Genomic DNA, 24,935 nt, shown 5'->3' on the forward strand with positions numbered 1-24,935 from the left:
ATTCGTACTCACACAGTCAGTATTGCTTCGGTTGCTATTTTTGTGCTCCATGTATAAATGCAGTCTTCCATATCTTAACTGTTCTTTGCAATTGTGGTTTGTTTTTTTTTTTTTAACCCAAGACTCTCCTCTCTGCTCTGTCCAAAGGTACAGAGGCTTTTATAACCAACTTTTCTTCAGCTTTTAGTTGTGGGGAAAAACCAAAAAAACAACCAAGAAAACTCTGTCATCTTTAAAAGCATAAACTGTGCTGTTCTGTTCTGGTGCAGATGGAGCCAGCCTTTCTTTGCAGGCCTCCTCCTTAGTCCCCAGGGTTTTCCCAGTAAAGCTCTCCTTTTTCCTTCTCTCCGTTGCATTTTCCTGCACAGGGACTGCTCTGTCAGGGTGGGACTATTTTTTCTGTGAGGGTTTTTCTTTTTGTTTTTCTTTTTTTTTTTCCCCTGTGTCCACCTGTGTCTTTCCCAGTTTGTCTGACTATCAGAGGAGAAATTGCTCTCCTTCTGAAAGCTGAGTGGTATTTCCAAAACACGTAATCAAAGACAAATAGTTATACATGTTGCTTGACCCAGATCACCAGCTGGACACCAGCCCACCTTTTCCTTAATTCTTTTTTTCCTAGTTTTGATCCCCACTGCTGTTTATTTTACATTTCTAGCAATCTCTAGGAGACATTTAGCAAAGGCTTTAGATATAAGATGAATTCCAAAATCTATATCTTTTCCTCATATTGTATTTTCAAGCTGAAATCCTTTTGAAAGGTCACTTGAAGGCTTGAAATACTTGAGTATTTAGATTGTTGTTGATTTTTCTCATGGTGATTGACTAGCTATCAAGCTCATCATGCTCTTCTACTAAAACCAGAGTGGGTACATTTTCTTTTCTTGTAAAGAAAGAGCCCACTGAACTTCTTCGATATAGCTTCTAGCGGAACTGCATCGTGCACAGATGGATATCCACAGAAATGACACGTGGATCAGACCCTACTGTGCAGAGAAGTCATTTCATACATGTGTGCTGTAGTTAAAGGAAAACACTAATCCATTTCAAAATGTTTGACGGCTGGATTATTTTCACAGACCAGCATGGCAGCATTTGAGTTACAATAGGTCCATACGTCCCCAGTGAGATGCCATGGTCATTTCTTTATTGTCAGTAGCTGGTTTGTATGGGCTTCTTTTTAAGTGAATGGTCTTGGTCATCACGCTAATAACATGTTTTTAGTTGTACAGTTGACTGTGGGTGTGTTGTATGGGTTGATGTATTTATAGCTGGAGGCTTGGTTTGATTATCCTTTCACCAGCTCTGGCTGAAATAAGGATTATTGAGTTCCCAGTTCTACAAGCAATCCCAAATAGTGTATAGTTTCACAGGCGCTTTATGGTAGATTAAAACGCTGAATTGACAAGTCCTATGAGCAGCTGAGGGAACTGGGGTTGTTTGGTCTGGAGAGCAGGAGGCTGAGGGGAGACCTTATCGCTCTCTACAACTGCCTGAAAGGAGGTGGTAGCCAGGTGGGGGTCGGTCTCTTCTCCCAAGTAACAAATGATAGGATAAGAGGAAATGGCCTCAAGTTGTGCCAGGAGAGGTTTAGATTGGATATTAGGAAAAATTTCTTCCCCCAAAGGGTTGTCACTCCTTGGAACAGGCTGCCCAGGGAAGTGGTGGAGTGCCCATCCCTGGAGGGATTTAAAAGACGTGTAGATGTGGTGCTTAGGGACATGGGTTAGTGGTGGGCTTGGCAGTGCTAGGGTAACGGTTGGACTGATGATCTTAAAGGTCTTTTCCAACCAAAACAATTCTATGATTCTATGACTCAGGAAGGGTTGAAGATGGTTCTTTCATAAAGTAAATAAATTAAAAATATAGCTCCACCATCATCATATGTGCAAGGGTCAAATTCCTTCTAAACCTTTTACAAATGTAGAACAAAAAATGCTGACGTTTTTGGCTAGATGGTAACTTCTTTCAGAATTGACCTGCCTCCATATGAGTTTGATGCTGTTTTAATTAGTCTTTTTTAAACAGCATGATGAAGCTTGTAAACTTATATGTGTCATGTAGGTACTGTTTTCTCTTTGAGATCAGTATATCTCTGTTGCTTCACTCTTAGTTCATGGCCTTAAAATACTTTTCCATTTAGCTTCCAGGCTTTAATGATCCAGCTTTGCATTGACAAAATGCAGAGTATTGAGTTATAGTAGAAAAATGTTAATATCATACAGTGATTTTTTTTTGTTGTGTTTTTGTTTTTTTTTTCTTGGGAGAATATAGCTCATGTAAATGAGGCAATCATGGCTGAGAAGCTAACTTAAAATTTTTCATTTCTCCACTACAAAGTGCCAAGCCTTTTTAAGAAAATGGAAGATGGTAAGTGCTTTATGGAACTCAGTAGCAAAAATATAATAGCTCTGTGTGTCCTTCTTTGAAAAGATGTAAGTCTGCTCTTTTGTAATGAGTGAAAAAGTAAATTGTATATTATTTCTGCAAGAGAATTAGCTTTTATTTATTTAAGGCAATCAGCGTTTATTATGCATTTGGAGAAACAGATTTAAAAACCCCCCTACTCTTGGATTTACGATGGGGGTTATGTGTTTGGTTTTCACCACAATTAAGTAAAACCTTATCCTTAAAAAAAAGAACTATTAAATATTTTTCAATTCTTATTAAATGTTCTTCAATTCTCTATAATCCTGTATCATCATCTATTTGGCAGCCGCACAGCAGCTTTTGCTCACTGTCTTTTGATTAATTTTCTTACTGTTCCAGAGTGTAATATACCTAGTTTGTTTAGAGAAAGGGAATATGTTTCATATTTAAAAATCCTTTTTACTGCAGTTACTGCATCTTTGCAGATTTAATTAGGTCTCAGTCCCTTCCAAATCGTGTAAGTCAAAGGTCCCATCTTACTTGTCCCTGAGGCATCATTACAAAAAGTCCCCAGATGGAGTCTAGTTTCTAACTGATGCCTTTACCATATAGGGGCTAATTACTTCTAATCTTACACATTGATGAGACTGTATTTTATGCCTCTGAGCCACTGAAACCGTAACTGCCAAATTATCTTCTACTGTAATATGCGGGTTATTTCTCCATTAAATGGACTGGCTTCACAAATGACAATCCCTTCCTGCCAGGCTCTTGCATTTTAAACCATAATTATTTCTGGCGCACGGTTCCATCTGATGAGCCCTTGTTAATCCACATTATGATCTCAGATAAGCTGCTAGTGCCTGGCTGGTTTAAGCCAGGAAAGGGTAAGCGGAGCAAAGCAGGGGAGCCGGGAGCCCGAGTCCCGTGGAGACTCGGCGCTGCTCTCCGGAGCTGGAGCTTGCTGGCTGTGTTTCACTTAGCCCTGCCTTGAACCGCCGGCTTTTTCTTTTTATGAGCAATAACCTCCATCAGATCTTTAAAAGAAATGACTCAACACTTTCACCTTCTGAGAGGGAAAAATGTATTTGGAAGTCTATAATGCATGAAGGTGTTGGAAGCCTAATCCAGTATAAGTTGCCTTCAGTCAGCCCTCTTAAGCACCAGGGAAGAGAAATGAATATCTAAAAAGCAGCAAATAACTACAATTGCACTCTGATTTCACGGCTGTATGTGATAGAGGTCAGTAACATAAAGCTGTTTATTTCTTCATACAAAGCAGCGACTGTTGTCATAACTTGCTGTAGGCGAAGGTATTGGAAACTCCTCATTCAAGGAAATACTGTATTTTATTACAGCATTACTTCATACCGTATAGACTTTCTTCCCTGCTTCTTTCTCTATTACTTTTGACCCAGCCTGATGGACCCAACTTTGGGGTTGGTTCCCCAAAGGAGGAGTTTATTCCAGGAATCTGAGCATGAAGCTATAATAATTTAGGTTTAGTATATTCCAGATCTTAATCCAGCTCTGCCAAGAAGTAACTGCTAACTGGAAGCTTTAGTAAAAAAGCAGGGGTTTGGAAGAGTAAATTTTGGAGATGGTGGAGCTTTCCCTTGGCTAGTTTCAGGGAAGTCAACACCACCGTATTGACTTAGCTATTGCTTTTTAAAAGCAACAGGGAACTAAGTTGGCAGTGCTGTCTGGGAATAAAAAAACCCCAACACTGAAAACCAAAACAACAACAAAACCCCAACCTTGAAAATCCTGGGAAAATCCTAGTGCTGTCACTATGGCTACCACAGCCAGAAACACTAACTTATACCCAAGGTACAAAAGCATTTTGTGCTCAGTTTCAGTACTTTATTTAAATTTTTTTTAAAAGGCAACAACCCACCACCTCATTGTGGATTAAAAAGCTTTCCTTAAATGTTGAATGAAGTATATAAGTCTGCATTTATATACCTATCAGCATGAACATTCTGGCCAAGGTGTTAATCCCAATATTACTCTAATTAATGCAGTAATAAATTTAGAGTACTAAGACAATCCTAAATCAATATGACATAGACTAGGCTGATCTTCCAAAATAATGCTTTCAGTCTAGTCTATGAGGAACATTTTTGCCCTTTTATTTAAAGTAACATGAATAACTTGCTGAAACTTCTGTTTCTTTACATGATAGGTGACTTCTATCCCACCAAGCATCCAAATAGCATATTTACTTATGAGCGAATTTTAATTTTTTTTTCTTTTTGAAAAGGCATTATTCTGAAAGCCTGTTGTTTGATCTGTTTAAAGAGGCCAAACCCTTTAACCCAAATGAACGTAAGATTATGCATGTTGTTGTGCCTGCTGCTGTAGGTATCCCTTCAGCGTGCGTCCATGTGTAACATCAGTATGTGCTATAGGATTGTGGTTACCAGAATATATTAAGCAATGTACAGAAGAGTAGCCCTGAATTTGCTGCTTCTTTCTTACCATTATTTGATCCTGATCTTTTGAGTGATTAAAGCAGCACGTGAATATTGTGCTAATCCTCTAAAGCTGGTTTCAATTGGTAAAATTTTAATTTACAGTAAATACTTCTGTTGTAAAAATTGGCTTTTTAGTCTCAGCTCTCTTGAATAATGCAGTACTCTGTAGATTCAATACCTGTGTATACACATCTGTTTATGACTCTCACTAACCAAGTTGCATATCCGTATCATGGGAAACAAAATACAGGATCTCTAAGCTGAGCTCCAAGGAGAGAATAGATGTCCATGGTTTAAAATAAAACGTTACTGGACTGTGACCCTGTTTGCCTCCTCGTGATGAGGCAGCTGTCGGAGTGCTCTCACCATGCATTTATATGTGCCGCAGCAAAGGCCAGGCTTTTCTCTGTTTTGCCTTTGGACGTTTGCCTTTGCCTTCTACTCCGCTCTTGTGAGACCCCACCTGGAGTATTGTGTCCAACTCTGGGGTCCCCAGTACAAAACAGATATGGAGCTGTTGGAGAGAGTCCAGAGGAGGCCACAAAGATGATCTGAGGGCTGGAGCACCTCTGCTATGGAGACAGGCTGAGAGAGTTGGGGTTCTTCAGCCTGGAGAAGAGAAGGCTCCGTGGAGACCTTAGAGCCCCTTCCAGTCCCTAAAGGGGCCTACAGGAAAGCTGGAGAGGGGCTGGTGACAAGGGCAGGGAGTGACAGGCCAAGGGGAATGGCCTCAAGCTGCAGGAGGGGAGATGGAGATGAGATGTGAGGCAGAAATCCTTCCCTGTGAGGGTGCTGAGGCCCTGGCACAGGTTGCCCAGAGAAGCTGTGGCTGCCCCTGGCTCCCTGGCAGTGTTCAAGGCCAGGTTGGATGGGGCTTTCGGCAACCTGGGCTACTGGAGGGTGTCCCTGCCCATGGCAGGGGGTTGGAACTAGATGATCTTTAAGGTTCCTTCCCACCTAAACCCTTCCATGATTCTATAAAAGTCACCAAGGTAACTTTTTTGAGTGGATGTAAAAAATGTCCATTACAAACCCAAAAAGCAAACAGCAGAACAGTCAAAACCTCATCCCATCCTATAAAACATTGGAAGTCAAGCAGAATAATTTCAAATAATCCAATAAAGACATCTTCCTGAACCTATCGGCCCAAGAAAATTAGGATAAAAAGAAGATGTAGTTGTGCTGTGAGAAAGGGGAAGGGAGGGTAGAAGCTACTCAGAGGAGCAGTGACATTGTTATTTCTGGAAGGAGGGAGCATAGTTGGTGGGAATGAAGTACTTCACTGGCCTCTTGCAGCTACCTGCAGTTGTATTGTGGCTGATAATTTAGCCAGGACACCATTCTAAAACAGGAAAGTGTGGGACCAGCAGGAGAGTGACGGACAAGAGTGCACCCACAGTAACGTGTTCGTTACCTGCGGTTTCTCTAGGAGTACGGGTCGGGGTAAAAGGGGTGGGAGCTGTATTTTCACAAAGATTCAGAAGCCAGGTAGAACTAGTTACTGTGTTTTTGTTTTGCCGATGCACATATTAACTAAGTCAATTAATGTGACTGGCAGTGAGTAATCCCCTGGCACTGTGTACGTGCAAGCCCATTGCAAGGAGGTCGGGTTAATAATTACAACCTATTCCACAAAATGCCGACTGTTTCAAAGGAATTTTTCTTCAGTACTTTTGCTTGGGTTAGAGAGGGTGAGGGTCATGTTGCATCATGAGAGAGTTAAGCTGGGAGCCAGCCTAAAATGGAGAGTGGAGACTTCAAAATACAGATTGCATGAGGGCCGAAGCAATATAGATAGGCTGTATCGTTTCATGTCTAAACAAAATTTCTAGCTGAAACTTTCCTAAAAGAAAATTCCACCCAAACTTCTTTGCCAAAGCATCCAGGCTCGCACTGGCTCTCTGCACAAGGATGAATCTCTCCCCACTCCCAATGCAAAGTTCATTGTTCTTGGCTTCAGACAGATTGTCACCTGGTCACGTCCCACCTGAGCATTGGTGTCTCCAGTATGGGGTTGTGAGCTCTTAGCATACTCCTTGTTAGGCTTGAAAATGCTTGGTAATGTCCTATAGGTCATTCTGCAGCTTCTAGCTGGAGGATTTAATGGTAGGTAATGTTAGAGAGAATATCGATAATGACCAAAGAGGTTTTTGAAAGCACATTTAGCAAAGTCTGTCTCCTGTATCTGGTGGACCTGAAGAGACCTTTGGGATCAATTCTTGTCCCAGAGCACACAATGGAAATACTGAAGTAGAAAAGGGCCAGAATTTGGTTGGGGAAGTTGCACTCGTTGAAGAGTGCGGCTAAATTATTTAATGGCTTATGCGTTGACTCTGTATTCGAGATTGTTGCTGAAAGGAACAACTGTAGGACAAAGTGGTGTTGGTAATCATCCATTAACAACTTGATTTTGCCTTCGATAGATAGTTACTTTAGCATTTTGTTAGACCAACCTAAGCTATTCAGTTATTACTTCACGTGGCATTATTCCAGGTATTCTCTGTAGTAAAATTTGGGTATCCAATGCTGTGTCTATCACAGCAGGCAAATTTAGGAAGGCGACTACTCTGGTAATGATTTGGTATGTGACTTTAGACAGGACAGATGTTGTACATGACTATGTCTAAGATACAGCAATACCGAGGTCAAGCAGTTATGGCATCATGAGATTGGCCTCCAGCACTTAACTTTTCTTTAAGCCTCTCAATTTCCATAATCTTAGCATGAGATTTCCATAATTTTTTGGAGAATGCAAACAAAAGGATGAAACTGAAAATACAGGCTAACAAGAAAGAAATCAAGCCCATAAGTCAGTACCCCAAGACCATGGGGAGCTCCACAAGGAGCAGCACCCACCACGAGTGATGCGGTACTATGGATGTCCTCCCAGATGGTAAGTGCGTCTGCAGATCAAGCAGGGCAGACCCGGTGAACTCTGTGTAGCAACCTCTCATTTCTACAAAGCCATTGATTTTTGCAGTAAGCTTGTTGGAGATCAGCTATCGACCTTTCTGTCATGTTGGTTGAAATAGCCCACAAGCTTAAAAGCCCCAGGTTGGACAGACAGAAGGATAGGGCATAAATCAAATTCCGTCTGGAAATCAGGCTAGAAATTTGATCCAAGTAGAGATCACAGTGCAAAAGGGTTGTGTTTTTTTTCCTTAATTGTTTCACTTGCAGTTAATAATAATTAGGAAAAAAAACAGGACTTCTAAAGCACAGGGACAACTTTCCTGTGTCATGCTATCCAGCACTCTTACACCCAAGAGAATGTGACCCTTTGTGTTTGGCTGTAAATCAGTCTTAGTGACCTCACCATTAAAATGTATAGATATGTGACTTATTTTATTCATAGAAGTAGCTCCTCGGCAACAACTATTGTTAAAATAGCTATTCACATATTGAAATATTTTCCAGATTGGTCTTGCACCAAAATGTGTCGGGGGCGGGGGTGTATATTTTATGAATGCAACACCTATACAGCAAGGAAGTCTTGCAGCAAGTAAAAGAAAATGCGTTTTCTTATCCATTTGTTGCAGCTCCGATGTTGCTGAACGCAATATTTTGGGATCTGAGCTTTTAGTTTTGCACAAGAAATGGAATATACAAACAATCAAGAGTTTTGGGTTGTTGCTAGGCAGCAAGTTATTGCTTCTTGGGAGAGCAGCCACGGCTGCCTGGTCCGGCCGGCCGGTGGGGCCGGGTGGGTGCTGACAGGTCCCAGCCCAGCTCCTTCTCGTTCAGGTGACACCCACAGCCAAAAGAGAGCTTGAGAGCTCTAAAGCTCATTCCTTGCCAAGCAGTATTTAAAAGACACCAAAAACTAAGGTTCTGAAGGCTCTAACATTTAATGATCAGTTCTCAGCTTTTCTGCACCTTCTATTTCTGAATTGAAAGCCTGAGTGATTAGGGGAAAAAAACCCAAACAATTACCAATTATTTTTTGTTGACCCTGGTGATAAAATCCTCTGTGCCCTGTTTTACATTCATATTGCTGCGTTTTTGTTTTAATCTCTAGCATGGTCTATGTTTCTAAACCTGTTGGGATGGAATTCAAAAGGGCTAATTGCAAGATCAAACAAATCACGGCCGCGTGGTAAAAGCAAACTATGAATAGAGATTTGTCTTTCACTTTCCCTTCAAAGGGCAAATGTCGTGATTATTTCACCAACCGAAAAGTTTTACGTGGTAGAATAATTACTAAGTTCAGCTGCGTGAAGGGTCGTTAGATGTAGAGCCGAGGCAAGTCAGTGGCAACTGTGAAACAAAACTCTTTACTTTGTGATCAAACTAGTGGCTTAGAAACTTAACTCTTTAGGCTTCATATGTATTTAAACCTTAGCTATTGTGGTTTTTATCCTGTGGGCACTGATTGTTTTTCTCTTGGTTCTAGCCTACTGCATCCCCTATTATCAAGCAGTTTCTGATGTCTGTAATCACAGCAGTTAATGTGAAAGACTTTCCAGAAAGAAATAATATCCCAAGTATTACACAAAAATGAATGCTTCTATTATACAAAAGTAACATGAAAAGTCTATATTAAATCTGGCATGACTGGTGCTCCACTGAGTTTAGTTCCATTGTACAAATTGTTCAGTGTCAAATCTGGCTCATATGAACATCCGGTTTCTTTGTTTTGGAAACAAAATTGGTCTAATATAGATGTGTGTTGGAATCGCCGCTTTGATGTCTTGACAAAAGCATCTGTACCCACAGCACACATCATTTTCTGGAGCCACCGCTGTATTAAGAGTATTAAAAGGGGACAAAAAAAAAAAATCAATAAAGCAAATACCATTGTTCAGCAAAAGCATGGTGAAAGATCGGTGCAGCAGGATATATATTGAGTCATAAAATGCATGCATAACAGACAGTGCACAGGTTTTCTCTTGTCCTCTCTACAGTTTCTTGTCTTAAAGTTGTGCTCTTAAAAAAGCAGATAAATATAAGACATATTGAATTGCTGAGGCCACACAATTACCTCTAGCTCCTATTATGCATAAGCAGCTTTAGGCAAATGTGTCTGTTCTGTAGTTGCTACCAGTTCTGAGTAAGACTGGTGGAATTTTTATTTACAAAACCCATTTGTACCATCAAATTCTGTGCATGTTATGACCTTTACACGAATACACGTAATAGCACGAAAATAACTCTTCATAAATATACTTTTTGGCTGCAGAACTGCTTTTCCTTTGTTTGCTTATGCATAGTATTTGTCATGTTTACAGTCACTTAAGAATTTTCTGGCTGTCTCAAACACTCTTGTACTTTCAGAAATGGACGTGGTCACTAAAATGTAGATGTCTTCATAACACGCTGTGAAGGGGACTCTGAGAGTGGTAGAGGATCCCTTCCAACAGCTCTTTCTGTATGAAATGTTTCATTTAGTCACATCTTTATTTTGAGGGTACATTAGCTGCTTAGTGGTCAACAAGCCAAATAACGTTACGGTAGGTACTAATGAAGCTTTGTGCAAGGATCTGAACAAGGAGTAGTATTCAGAATGCCTTAAATTTGGAGAAAAAGTGGAACCTGAAAAATGTAAATGTTGATGTTGCTTGGACTCACCTCCTTCCTTTGTCTCTATCTCCTGTCTACCTTCTTTTCTGTACAAACTTCTGGCACATCTAGTGTTCGTATTTAAATGTTTTATTCAAGTCTAACCCAAAAGTCAGTGTTACATATTTCTTATGTGAAACATCAGGCCTCGGTGATCTCCTTGCTCTTGGTTTTTCTCCTCTCCTGCCTCCTGAGCCATGCCAGTGAGAGACTTGCAGAGCCTGTCAGCCCTTCGTCTCCATTTGGTTGCCATCGATCTGCCATTTCCCACATGGTCCCAAATGTCACCTCCAGGACAAAACCCCTCCAGGTGATTCCTCTGCAGATGCTGCTTCCAGAGCTGATGAGGCCCCACAGGAGGACTTTTTTAAAAAAATCCCAAATAACGTTTTAGTGTCAGCAGCTTTCAAAAAAAAAAAAAAGATGGCCACCAAACAGGAACTTTGAGAAACCAAAGGTGTCATCTCCCTTGTGCTGCCCCTTACCTTGGTGTGAGGATAGAGCACCTTGTACAGGAATCAGAATTTGCTAGGATTACCTAGAGGGGAGTCCTCTTCTCCAAGGAGAGTTTGGGGGTTTTGCTGCTCATGCACAATCTTTCACTGCTTTGCAAAATTCTGTCAGGAAAACGCATCCGAATGATACAAAGATATCTATCTCACAGAACCATGATGAAATACATGGACACTATTGCATTGCTTTTAGGAGTGCAAAGAGATCAGTGGAAGCCAGTCCCACCAAAGTGGGAGGAACCATGGAGCTTGAAGTCCTTCGTTGCTTGGCTCATTGGCGTTGGGGAGCTTGATAGCTTGCTCCTTGTCTCCAGTTCTTCCTCTCATTGCCACAGGAATAGGAACCTGTGACGTTTATGGCATTTCTTCCATTTCTACGGTGGAACCACTGAAGAAAAATTATGAAAGAGAATGATTTGGCTATTAAACACTATTATCCCTCGTGATCCACTCCAATTCTCTGTGCCTTACAGATATCCTCCCTCTAATACCCTGTTTTTGAGCTCCCCATTCCCCTCCTACTACATTTTATAAAGATCTCAGAAGAGCTCCAGCAGGGAGCTCTGGTGACAGACCATGTTATTTAGACTGAAGAAATCAAACCTATGTCAGTTAAATCTTCCTGTGTAGTCCCATTTGAGTCCTTGGCCTGAATTATGTCCACCCAGCTGGGCTTGGGCAGATTTGGTGAGTTAGTCACTGCTTCTAGCAACTGAGATTTGTTAGTGTAAGCTTATGCTGCCTAGAGAAAACTAAGAACGTGTTCCTTCCCACGCCACTGAAATTTTTTTTTTTTAAAAAAAGGAAAAAAAAAGATAAAACTTTTGGAGGACGAGAAAGGGAGAAAGGAGAAAGTGAAGAATCTACTTAGTTTTGTCTCTGTGTGTGTGATGGATGTGCTGGGGGTGATTCCCCACTTTATTTTATTAAGTGAAGATAAAGAATAATAGCAATGCATAATGAAAAGACAGTACTTTTTTTTTCTCTTCTGCATGGCTTTCAAGATATAATTCCTGTGCTCCTTCTAGCCCCCTGATGAGCACCTTGCTTCTAATGGCATGGATAATGAGAGATTTATGACTTCTGGCTTTTTGATAGCAGACCAGAACTCATTTGTCCGTTCCGTGGCGGATCCTGTAATCATCTCTGCAGGCAGCCAGCTACAGCTTCAAGGTGTGCAAGCAGGGAAAGATAATTCAGTTAACAAATCTCATGATGCTACTTGTAATAGAAGAAAATCCATCCTGACATCTTAAAAAAATATTTTTCTATTTTGTTTACATAATGAATCCTGTTCAGACTGAAATGATTTCAGGCTGTTTTGCTTACTCCGGTTTAAAAAACTTCCCAACAAAGCTGCCTTAAAATACTGTTATCTTCATGCAACTGTGTTCAAGTACTTTCTTTTGTGGCAAAGTACTTGTTTGTATTGGTTTGGCTTTTTTCACGACAAGAAAGATTTCGAGAAAAGAGTTGGCAGCTGCTTTCTCCCCCTTTATATTGCTGTTTGACCCCCATTGCAGGTAGGTGCATGCTACTTCTTATAAGCTCAGCACAGGTGCTTTAACAGGACTGATGTACTCCCTCTGTCATCCTCTCTTGATGGGTAAGTACAGTGTGGCTTCTAGCTGTGCTCGAGCTATCAGGATGACATCGTGTGCTCCTTAAGTGTCTTAGTGAAAACTGCTGTCTCTTCTTACATGAAGGCAGCTGAATGTCAGATCCTGCAGAGATGAAAATCAGGTGCGTTTTTATGAGATCATAAGAGAGTAAAATCCACGTGTGGCTATGGGGCTGCCTTCTGCCCTGCCTCTGCCCCGTCTTCACTGGGATGCTGCTTTTGGACCATTGTCAACGCAACACTTCTCCTCCTCCTTGGAATTAACATCACTTCTGAAGGCTCAGGATAATGTCCTTGAAGGATGGCGAGGCTGTGTCTGTGCCAAGGCTTTCTGGGAATGCATCACTCTCTCCACCAGGAAGTAAATACGATATTCACCAGTAGATTCCCTATAAATCAATTTAATATCAGCAGGGACTTTGGTATAAGGTGGGATTTTGAGTATTTGTCTGTCTCTACTTTTAGTACTGGGCATGTGAACTTCAGCTTCGTTGTTCAGATTTATTTTTAGATGACAATACTCTGCAATTTTATGATATTCTTTCTTTATGACACATGAAGAAGACCAGAAGACACAGATTTGGTTCTGGTGTTCATTCTGACTTGGCTTTCTTCTTAGATGTATCTGTAATGTCCGGATGGTTTTACTGGATGACTCACTTCAGATCTGAAGAAGTGAATTATGATCTCTCCCAGCCCTTACTGAGAGGGACCGTGGTGAATCTTTAATGATGACACTTTTTTTCCTCAAGGCTTCCTCAGGTATTTGAATTTAAAAAGTCACAAGAAAACTTAAACAAATCTAATTTTTAAACAGAATAAAGTATAAATTATTTCCTCCAAGCTGATGTTAACGTTATGGTTTATCTGCTGATAATTTACAGTAGGAATAATGTGTAAGAAGGAGAAAAAGCTTACAAAAAGGTTTTACATGATGCCAAAGACATGGTATTAGCTGAGTGATTGCTCTGATGCCTGACCCTGCAGCCAAGCCATCGATGTACTTTACCTCCCAGGTCCTGAGAGGGGAATTTGAGCATTTTTGGATAATCGACAGTGCTGACCTGGGAGCTGTAGGGACCCTGGCTTCCGTGGACCTGGGAGGGAGCCCAGCTCCCCTCAGAGGTCTCAGATGGTGGGATAAGGATCAATGAAAAAAGATAATTCTTTGGTGGAGAAGTTTTCCCCTTTTTGCAGCGGTGTATTTGTTCTGCAATGCTGTTTTATGGTGTTTGGGGGGAAGTGCTGGAGGCTCCCGGAGCCTGCAGAGGAGTTCATTTTGAGGTGATGCTGGTGGCTCAGAGGGGATGGCAGACCTGGTCAGTGCAGAGCAAGCAGTGCTTGGAGCAGGGCAGAGGAGAACAGAAGTGCTGACACACATTTGAAATTTGTCAGCATATGAATAGTAAAGGAATGAAATATGCAACTTCCATGACAAAAACCAGAGATGAGGCCAGGGCCAGTAGTCTACAGTCATTCCAGCTGTGCCCAGTGTCACTCTGGGTGTCATCAAACGACCTCCCCCGGCATGGCAGTCTGTTTGTGTCCAGGAAAGACCTGAAACACCGGCAAAATAGCGTTATCCGTGGACTGTTTTCACGTGTGTCTCAAGTTCTGTGCAAAACCTCAGCTGGAGCAAACTGGGCTGTCCTGTGCATGTCAAATATTCGTGGTACGCTATTTTTCACCAGCACCCTCACCTTTGCAATCTATCTGTGTTTTAGCAAGCTGATTTACAAGTACATCTTTTCTGAATCATTATCTGAGCTGTCTGCCAGTTGGCCCGAGGCAGACATCCAGGCACTCGAGACTGGGAGAATCGGTTCCAGCTGCACTCCGTAATTAGGAAAACCCTGGTCTGTAGCCGGATGTCCAGATGCCTTGCCAAGGAGCGTATCATTTGGTTCAACAAACAGTACTTGTGGTGAAAAAAATAAAAAAAAATGAAGATGTAATAGGACAAAGTTCGTATGCCAGCAACTGCTCCTCTATTCCTCGTCGCATCTCCCGTTCCTAAGCTGGAGAGGTGGGTCACGGTGGGAAGGGAAGGTCTGGGGAGGTTAAACAAATCCTCAGGATTTCAACTCAGAAATAAGTTTCTCATACTCCCCACAGAGATGGAAAGTACTCGAAATGCCATTTCTTTCATGCTTTTGCACCAGGGAAAATTTGAACTTTGCATTTCGTTGTGTAACAAGAGTTACAGTGCAACATGTTTTGTCAGCAATGAGAATTTCTATGAAAACTCTGTATGTGACACATCCCAGCTAAACCCTTGTGCTCCCTGAAGTGTCTTCATTTCAAACACAGATTCAACCTCTTTTTAAAGGGTTGGGGGCTTGGGTTTTTTTTTTTTTTGCTTGTTCTGTTGACATGAATTAACAAATGTGAAGCTTCCAAGAATAGATTTAATAATTTCATGAAAAATACTAGAGCTTTTGCCACTGATGCCATTTAATCTATTTCAGCAACTAGATTAAATGACTTGCCAAAAGTTTGAGTGATTTCCAACAATAGGATTCCCATAGTACTAGGAGAATGTCAGGTTATGGTACAAAATGCAATGCAAAACTCCACTCTGGATGATTCACCAAAGAAAATAAATTTTCTCCTCTTCTTCCCACCTCACTTCGTCCTATCTCTCCTGCTCCAGAAACAGCTACTTTTTAATGTTAAACAAGCAAGAATTAACTAATCTGTTCCAAGGGATCTGTGTGAAATTGGAAGGTCCTACCTAAAGATTATTGCTGATCACAGGAGGTTACTTTTATAAGAACAACTTACATACTATGTGTAATCTACTATGTGGACTTTGACAACTTGTTCTTGTTTGACCCTGTAGTACTCAGTCTTTCTCTTGTGCTGAAAATACATTTGAATGAAATTCATGAAAGGCCATCTGGCAAAACATGCCTGTCTGGATCTGATTTATCTCCATCCAGCCTTCTGGATTTCCTTGCGCACTGGTTGACATTCAGAAGTTGATGTTCTCCTGTTGTAGCTTTCCAGCTCGATCTGAGACAACTGTGGCTTTCTTACTGTAAAGCGTCTGAGGAGAATTTTGATAACTTAGTTGAAGTTGTCTCTTTAATTACATATGGGGTTTTTATCAAAACTTTGAATCAAGGCAAGACTTCAAAAATCCAATCCAAGAATTTCTTCTTTATCCTTCTCTGCAAGTTATTCCCTGTTTACTTGTTTTAAAAAGTAAGACGGCACATGTAGCAGCTCTTCATCGTGAAGGCATTTGCATGTAACTCACTGGAGTACTGATACACTGAAAATAACCTTTCCACAAGGCTCTCCCAGCAGTTACCCCTATCCCACTGCTTGTGGACGCAGGTGGATTTTGTCCTTCACCGAAAGTGCAGCACCCCCTTCTCACTGTGTACCACGAGAGGGCGAGGAGCAGGCTCCAAGGGCATCTCACCCATGTTTTGTGCCAGCAGTTACCATGATCCAGTGTTATATCAGGTTCATTGCGTTTTCACTGATTACAACCGTGCATTATTTCTTTGCCAAAAAATGTGTAGTGGGTCTTCTGCTCTGGCTATTTTCTGGATTCTCATTTTTTCATACTATGGCTAATGAGTCCAGCTGTTTTCTCTGTTGCTCAGGACCTTCTTTTGCTCAATGACAAAAGCAAACCTCTTTTTTTCATGCCAGCTATGAATATACACAGTGGCATTGGCATCTCAGAGCTGTGCAAGTGAAGTATTTAGGTATACCTTAGTATGCTTTATTAAAGCAGAAGGTTCAACAAACATCCCGTTAGTGTTTTGTGATTGCTGTTCCATGGTGGGACTCAAGATCTCTCGATGGTGGATAGACCTGATGATACCTTCCTCCTCTTTCCCTTCTACTCTTAGCTGCACCCAAGGAGATGAAGTCATGAAGCCTGCGATGGTGGATATGCTTTAATGAATGCTCTTAAAGTGGAGTTGATTATATTCCTTTCTTAATATAATGCTACATGTAAACTGAAATTCTGCTTAGTAAAAAATAATCAACTTCTGTCGCAGGCTAAGTGAAAGAAAAACAAAAAAGTCTTACCAGTGGTGTGACTTGTTGCTATAAAACAATAGCCAGTAACGTCAAGAGATTTCAGTCCAAATAGAGAATTTTTGAAAATTAATTTTGGATGCTTATTACAAAAGCGAAAGCAACGTAATTTCTGGCAAAACTGTTGACAGCAGATGTAATGCATCATTGCAATAGCCCAGGCCTGTGTGAGATGGAAATTAGCTCTGTGTAAAAAAGCTGCAGACAGGCTAGCACTCACAGAAAACAAGAGATGGCAAAATCAGAGGCTGATGTACTGATGTAATAGTTATCACCAAACTAGAAAAATTATGGTGTAATAGAATTTCTGAATATGACTTAAAATTACTGTAGTTCTCTAAATGTGAAGGTGACTTAGTTCAAATGAAACCAAACTCATAGCATCCAGCTCATTAATGTGCTCTTTTGTGCTCCCGGTTCTGCAGACTACACAAAAGTGACATTTGTTGAAATCCACATTTCCCATCTTCCCCAATTCCTCCACGCTCATGCCTGAAGCCACAGAAATCAAAAGCAGAGATATCCAAGCTTCAGACCAGCCCTGAACACATCGTGAGACTATCCACAAACACATCTTTGCAACAGGATCCCAGGGGCTATTTCCAGTGCCTCTCCTGGCAAAAGGGAGAAATAGGATCCCTCCCATAACAAGATCCCAGGGCAATCAGATCATTTACAGTAGCTCTTTCCCTCCTGCTTGCACTCCACTTAAAACCACATTTTCTAACTCATCTCCTCCAGGACACTGAAAATAATGTTACTTTCTCTGCTTTTTTTCCCCCAGGAGTGACGCAAAAGCAATGGGGCACTGATGGTCAGAGGACACACGCAGACCTTCAGCGGGAGAGGGCTGCAGAGAGAAAATCAAGCTCTACCAAGGTAAAATAAATAAATTACATCTAGATAGCAGTCAGCAGAATGCATTTGTGTTTAAAAAATAATTGCTGATTGCTGAGCAGTGTATTTTGGTTTGGCTTAGCTAGGCTTAGCTTAGGCAGCAGGAAAGCCAAATAAAATGATAGCTAAACGTTGTGATTCAATGTGCTCTTGGTGCGAGGGGAAAAAATTGCATGTTTTGTGGGGAAAAAAGAGTTGTTCGAAACACCTCAGGAGACTAAATCAAGTGGTGTCCCAAATATCAGTACACTGCCTCAGATGTTCTCAAGATAAAGACTGAGGTTTTCAGTTCACCGCAATTACTTTGTGTAAGTGTGCATTTATATTTTTTTTTTTTTCCACAAGATGCAGTGAAGCTTGAAAGCTCCCAGTGAGTATAGGATCAGCTGGTCAAACTTTAAAAATCCATTTCTTTGCCAAAGGTTGGGAGAAGGGAATAACACATATATTCAAGCAGAAAAAGGAAAAGCAAATTATTTAAAATATTGGTGCATGAGTTTGAGGCTAGTTGGGAGCATTTTTGACATGCCTTTGGACTCTTGCAGGATGTCTCCATCTGTGCAGCCCTTAACAAAAGAAGTCAAATTAACTACTGGAGCATGAGAAATGCATCCAAAATAAAGTATTTCAAGCAACATTCTTCTTTGGTGCCCTGCAGAAATCTCAGGGAAGTTGAGAGTTTTGGAAGGCAAGCAAAGGTCTTAAACCTGTAGGTAGAGGTAAATGCAGTGCAGAAAATATGAGGCAAATGTTGTTACAAACCATGAAAGAAACAAAGAAGGAAGAAAATGCTTTCCCCGGGGCTGTGAAATTATTGAATTGTCAAAACCACAGGCAGCTGGTTTAAAGAGTTGATAAAATTTACCTGGCATTTCACCTCGTTAATAAACTCTTGATCTAACTCTCCCTATTTGGGTTCCCAAATCAGCCTTCCCAAGAGCTCCAAAGGAGCCCGGTTTCTGTGCTGCCTCCATGCTTGGGGACAGGAGCGCAGGAATGATTTTCCCCATGGGCTTTGGTGCAAGGTCCCCTCTCTGGCACCCAAGCCCTGAGAAGGATGACCGTGGCACCTGAGAGGTCACAACTCTGTCACTCACGCAGTCTTCTTTGAGGAAGAAGTCATGTTTTGTGAAATAGTGTCAAGAACTGGCATTGATTATCAGACGATAGACACCCAGATGTGACTGAGATGAATTCATAACAAGCAGGAGCAGTACAGCTAGCAAAAGGCACCTAAACCCTGAATGAACTTGACTGAGTTTTCATTATAGAGCTTATCTTCAGAATTTGCATGCCAATTTGGTGGGGGTTTTTCTATTGGGATCAGGAGATCTAGGAACACAGGGCAGGAGCAATCTGACCAGCCCATTTACAGCAGCGATGAGGTTAGGCCAGATGCTTTATTGCGTGTGACTTATGTGACCAGCCGTGTGGATAATAATAGCAGGAGATTTTAAACTCAGGTTTGGTTTTTGTCGGATAGCTTTAACGTAAAAGCACGTCCTTTGTCACATCGAGTGAAGTAATGTACAGTCTATCAAGATAAACGTTTACTGTCATGGTTGGAAAAATGAATCTGGGCCACTGTCAATCAATCTTGGACATATGTGGTTTTACATTACTGATAGGTGCCACCAAGTAAAGATAAGCAAGAGGGAACTAATGAATTAAAATAGTACCTGGAGCCCTTATAGGAAATTATATCACTTTTGTGGGAGGGATCATGGAAAAGTTTTTCCATGCTCGTAACTGGTGAGGTTGTAGAGCAGTCATGACCCTGGTGCCCACGTGTCCTCTGCAGCATGTGATGGCACACGTGGACCTTCAGACTAATGACCCATAATATATTTAAATGCATTTTAAATTCAAGCAGACCATCATGAAACAGCAGATCAGAGTCTGAAACTGGCAATTGCCTTGGACATGTCCATTTTTAAAGAAACATAGAAGCCACAAATCCCAAGTGTGACAATGGGTTAAATACTGAAAATAATAGTATAGAATACACATTTTTAATTTTAATATTTTTTGCGGCAGAGTGATAAGGTTTTCATTGAAGTCTCCCAGACAATTCAGAGCTGATTTCAAGAGCGTGTGCTTTTAAATGACAGAAAAGTCAGGTTGAATAGAAAGTTAACTAGAAATCTCGAACAAAACTGTCTAGCGTGATAGATGGTAGATAAGAAGCAGTTACATATATTATGATAGCATATGTTGCTAATTTGAATCTTTTCATTTGCAGGAATCTCTGTCATCACAAAACACAAAATTGATTTCACCGATGGTCCTTTCGCAGATGATTGATGAGAATAAATCAAAAGAAAATTGGCCTGCTTTGCCTATGCAGTCCATGATCCTCCAGCCCAGTGCTTATCACACGAAGCAATCTTTGGCTAACCATGGTTCAGCCAACACTAACAGAGCATTTACGGTACTTCCCAGCAGATTAGAAATACAAGCGTCTTTAGATGACGCCGCGTCTCCATCGGACTCTCCCATCTCAGAGGGAAAACGGTGTCAAAACCAGTGGAAGGGGTTTGCCTCCATAACTATTACAGCCAGGCGCGTTGCTGCAGGCTCCAGCGACCCAGCACGTGGAGCTGGGGCTGTGCAAGAGCTCAACGCTGTCACCTCCACCCCAAGCAAATTCTGTCGCTGGCCTCTGCTGGGCCACGCAAACCAAAATGTCTCTCCATTAAAGATTTCTGATTCTTGCTCACAATTAGGTGAAGAGCAACAAAAGCAGATTTTTGACCCTGGAAACAAGGAGAACAGCGTGGGTCTTCAAAGCAGTGATGGGAGAGAGAAAGTACCACCTTCATTCATCTCATGTGTCCACCTTCAGGTTTCTCAGCAGTGTCCAAATACCATCTATTATTTAGACAAGTCACTCAATGTGTACGTTGACCAACCTCGAATTAAATGCCAAAAAATTCATAGATCAGTGTTGTCCTTCAATATAAATTGCAGTTCGTCTAGATTAACAGCAGATGGAGTAGATGGCATAGCTAATGGAGAGCCAATAGAGGAGGTATTTAAGACAAAGCTCCTAGAAGAAAACGAGACTCCACTCAGAACAAACTGGAGTGCAGACTTAACAGAAAATAGTATAACTAATAAAGAGACAACAAATGAAGGCTATTTGGGTCGTAAATACTCTTTGCAAAGTGTCTTTGTCTCTGAACTTCCAGCATTTGTGGATATACCCAGAAGACCTAATAACGTAGTAACGACAAGGAAAGATGATGATAAGCAGCCTGGCAGCTATCACAGGACATTGTCTCTCCAGCTTCTTAATTCAAGTGATGAGGCAGGTAAGTAACTTCCATAAACCTCAGTCTGGTGGAGCAGAGGTTCAGGCTGGAATGGACCCACCACAATGATTTAATGTGAGCAGATAATAGTAATCTTTGCTTCTGCAAAGGCACGGTGAGTCAGAGCACAACCCAGACATTTTCAGTTCCATGCTAGCGATGCATGGTGCTCATCGGATGATAGAGAAAACTCTGCCTATGTTTTCTACATTAAACTTCTATTTTTAGCCATTTATAACTGTATCTTTTTTGTTTTCTCCCAGCAACATGCAAGCACTTAACCCCTGAAAATAATTCAGTCTTTCTTTGTATAAAGGCTGAATTTCAAGGGGTGAGATTAAGGAGGAGATGGCTGCACTGAGCTTGGTTTTGTGCTCCTTGCGATTAAAAATGATCATTTTCAGCTTTTACTTAGAAAGCTATAGTAATAAGCCCAGGCCTTTACAACTATTGGCTCCAGATAAATGGTTTGCAAATCTTTAACATGTTTGTTTCAAACATCTCTGAGCATTTTGCAAACACAACATTTTCTTTGCAACATTGCTCTCTGGGAAGGGAAAGGTACCGTGGGGATTGCTTCATGCCTAGAGTGGTATAGCTTCTGCTGCACTGGGCTGTGGCAGCTATTTTACAGTGCACTTGAATGACCACAGCTGAGTTTATTGACTCTCCAGGAAGGGAGTGTGGATGGGAAGAATGTCAATGAGTGAGTCTGGTTTTTACCAAAAACACTAGGGTTAAAACTTACCCCCCGTGTATCCTGCAACCTTGGGCTACATTTAATTGCAATTACCTTGTTCTTATATGGCCTTTTAGATCTAAAGGTCAGTGTACGGACATAAGCTTCTTCCTAAGATTCATTTGTAACCTTCATCTTCCTACTCTGCAAATGGCAAAAAGAGAACGATGAGAAGTTGTGTGCTGTCTCGTGGGCTGGACAAGGTGGAGAACCCGGGCTGCACCGTCCCTTTGCACCTTGCTGTTACTGCTGCACTCGCTTTCCCACACCTGAAGTCAGTGGGACTGCTCTTGCAGTTATCAAGGTGCAAACAGTGAGAAGGCACTGCTTTATTCAGAGGCCTCCTGCTTTAACCTTAAAGAAAATTATCAACGGAGCCAGGATTTTCCACAGAGAAACCGGCGGTGTCGGTAATTCCGGAGTTAGGCCCTTAAATGAAAGCCGCCTGGGTCTGCAGGGTGAAGCACCCCTCAGGCTGGCTGCTGAAGAAAGCCCGAGAAAAATTATTTCCTTGTGTTTATGAGTGTAATCGAGATTGTCTGGTGTGGAAGGGGAGATGGCAGAATGGGGAGCAGGAGAGGGAAGATGCCAACCAGTACTAAAGCAAGGAAGAAATGTAGTGGGGTAAGGTTGGTGAGGACCTTCCACTGACCAACACCAGTAAATTAAGTGTTTCAGCTTTGGACTTCATTGCATACCATCCTAATTTCAAATAAGACTGTCCTCCTGAAGTTTCCATATAAAGTACCATGCATTCGAGGCTTTGTTCAACACCGTCTAAGGTCTCTCTCAGATACACCACAGAAACAAGGATTACAAATATATTACGCCTTGCCTGGGCTTGGTGATACAGAGGTGGTCACGAAAGAATCGCTTTTAGTAGAAGTAATTAGAAAGTGAAATAGGATACTGCTCATGGCTCCACAGTTTTACTAAAAAGAGGAAATAAATGAGGTAACCAGCTGAGAAACAGTGATTTTTGAAGAATGATTTCCACCATTTGTGTACACAAGAATACAGGTGTAAATAAACATGGGAAGTGTTACTTTTTAACTGCTTCCACCTTTTGTGTAAGCAATAATGTAGAATGTAAAGATATATATTTCTCTTGATCAGACCCTTTGTAATATATAAGAAGGTGTTTATCACCTTACCACAACTTTCCTGTGTGAAATTTGTACAAACAGCCAGAATAATGCCTGAAAACAACAGTCTTTCTCACCAGGATCCCCAAAGTAATGAGCTCTTGCGTAGCCGTCAGCCATTAAACGTGACAAATCATAAGAAACCTAGTTAAATGCACGAGACATCCGCACTGTTCATTAAAGTGAAAGGCAATTGGTATGATTTTAACCTGGGAGAAAATGAAAAAGTGAGTTCCCTTGACTTCTGAAAATGGGTGAAGCGAGGGAGAGAAGTCATCTCTTAGGTGCAATACTCCATCCTGGTGCAAACCTGGTGCAGTCCTACAGCCTGTTACGTGGGTTTTTCCTGGACTAGTTTTAAATATCTAAAGCAAGCCATAATGGTGCACGGTTTCCTTCCTGCTTTTTGCTGTGGCACTTCTGTGTATACAGCTCCAAATTACAAGACCCGTATTGCAAGATGCTGCTTTACGAGCACAGCAAAATAACTCCCCCATCAGCAAAGCCCTGTACACCCTTACAGATTCTCAATTCTTTTAAATATTTTTTTCCTCCAATGTTTACTAGCTCAAATCCATTCCCATTAGGCTTTGGTCTGCTATATGTTTATGCAATGAAATGTTCATGAAATGAAATGTTTAAAAAGAAGGAAGAACTTACAAAGAAGGGGCAGCGAGCAATTTTCGACACCCTGTTAATACTTTAACGTAGTCATCTTATGGATGAAGGAACTGTGGAGAGTGCTTTGTCCGTCACACTTCTGATGACCCAGAAAGTTTGAGTTTATATTAGTTTGCAGCTGTAGGCAATACCTTCCTGCTGGCAGAAATACAAGTGGTAATAACATCACCGTGGCCAAAAAAAAAAAAAAAAAAAAAAAAAGAAAAGAAAAATTACCTTCTAGGCTAGACTTTTCTGTATGAAATCTGTAAATGTAGTTTCCAGGATGTATAGGCTGCTTTATTAGGATCTGAAGTGGAATGAGCACCCAAATACTTCTCTGCTTTACAGGTACTGGGGCCAGGTTTGCTGTTTCCTATAGGGCGGGTTGAGTCATGGCCTCTTCTAATTTTTCACGTGGCTTCACTAAAGTAGTGATGACTCTACTTATAGTATTACTCATACTATTTCATGTTCAGATCCAAGTATTCAAGACTTGGCTTTACATGGACCTGGATAACCTAATGTAAGGCCCTGCTTTCAGCAGGAGGTTGGTCCAGATAATCTCCAGAGGTATATATTTCCACAATGTGCCACATATAAAAAGGATATTTTAAGCATATTAATGAAATGTAAATCTTGGGCTATGCTCATGGATGGTAATTATACTTAGAAATCCAAATCTCTCAGACTCAGTGTTCAAAGCCATATTTCATGCTATAGCATCCCAAGGATGGAATACGATCTTGTGATTTCACCGCTATGGACTGTATCTTCTACTGACTCCTTTGCTTTGGGTACTTTACTTCCATTACCTGGCAAGAAATGGGACTGTAAGTGCTGGAAAATCCATGTTACACGTGAAGTCAGCCTTGAACTGCGAGAGGACATAAGAGTCGTAGGACATAATTATGTTTATTTTTAATGAGTGGGCAGCATTTAAATCCCTTGGGCAGCTTAAGGAACGTGTACCCGTTTTAGCGTGAAATGGCCTGCTGAGAGGTACACGACCCACCCCAGAGGTGCGACCAAGGATAAGCCCGGGCCAAGCTCCATGAGGTCCTTGTCACAGGTGATCAATGTGCATCACCCTGCCTTTGGCCATGGCTTTTAACAAGCTGTCAGAACTTGCTAACACTGCTTTTAAGTGAATGCTGCAATTTCCTTTACTGTCCGTAGCTGATGTCTCATAAATACGAGGTAAGTTAAAAATGAAAAGATTAGTCTTGTTCCTGCTGAAGACAGGAGCATTTTTAATCTTAATTTCTCACCTACCTTTCATGAAAAATATATTCCACCTGAATATCTAGTTTTCCATCCATCTTTTACAATGTATTACCTACTGGGCTCTATGCTGAATTATTAAAAAGGGGCAAAGAGAAGAAAATCAGACAACTTCAAATTCATTTTGACCTCTTGATTAAACAATATCATCACTTTACTATGAAAGATTATAAATGCCAACATCTAAATTTATGTTTAAGCTTAGATAATCGTAAATGTCTTGATGCCTGAGCACCTTCACAAACGTCAGCTACGTTACAAACTGAAATAATTTCTGCTAACACCTCAACTTTTATAA

The 24,935-nt window shown here is 41.2% G+C and overlaps 1 protein-coding gene across 2 annotated transcripts in view; it reads left to right on the forward strand.

Annotated features, from left to right (window-relative positions):
• C7H10orf90 (chromosome 7 C10orf90 homolog) overlaps window positions 1-24,935 on the forward strand; it is a 69,114-nt gene that overhangs the window by 16,492 nt on the left and 27,687 nt on the right. Inside the window, exons 1-3 of one of the 2 annotated variants that reach the window (XM_054832712.1) lie at window positions 13,161-13,298; window positions 17,383-17,477; window positions 19,738-20,809. In XM_054832712.1, coding sequence (XP_054688687.1) covers window positions 13,265-13,298; window positions 17,383-17,477; window positions 19,738-20,809 — 1,201 coding nt within the window. In that variant the 5' untranslated portion in view covers window positions 13,161-13,264. Of the gene's footprint in view, window positions 1-13,160; window positions 13,299-17,382; window positions 17,478-19,737; window positions 20,810-24,935 lie in introns of those variants that run through there. The other variant, XM_054832711.1, reaches the window with a different exon arrangement.

The sequence above is a fragment of the Grus americana genome, chromosome 7, assembly GCF_028858705.1.
Source record: "Grus americana isolate bGruAme1 chromosome 7, bGruAme1.mat, whole genome shotgun sequence".
In the NCBI taxonomy this organism is placed as follows: Eukaryota; Metazoa; Chordata; class Aves; order Gruiformes; family Gruidae; genus Grus; species Grus americana.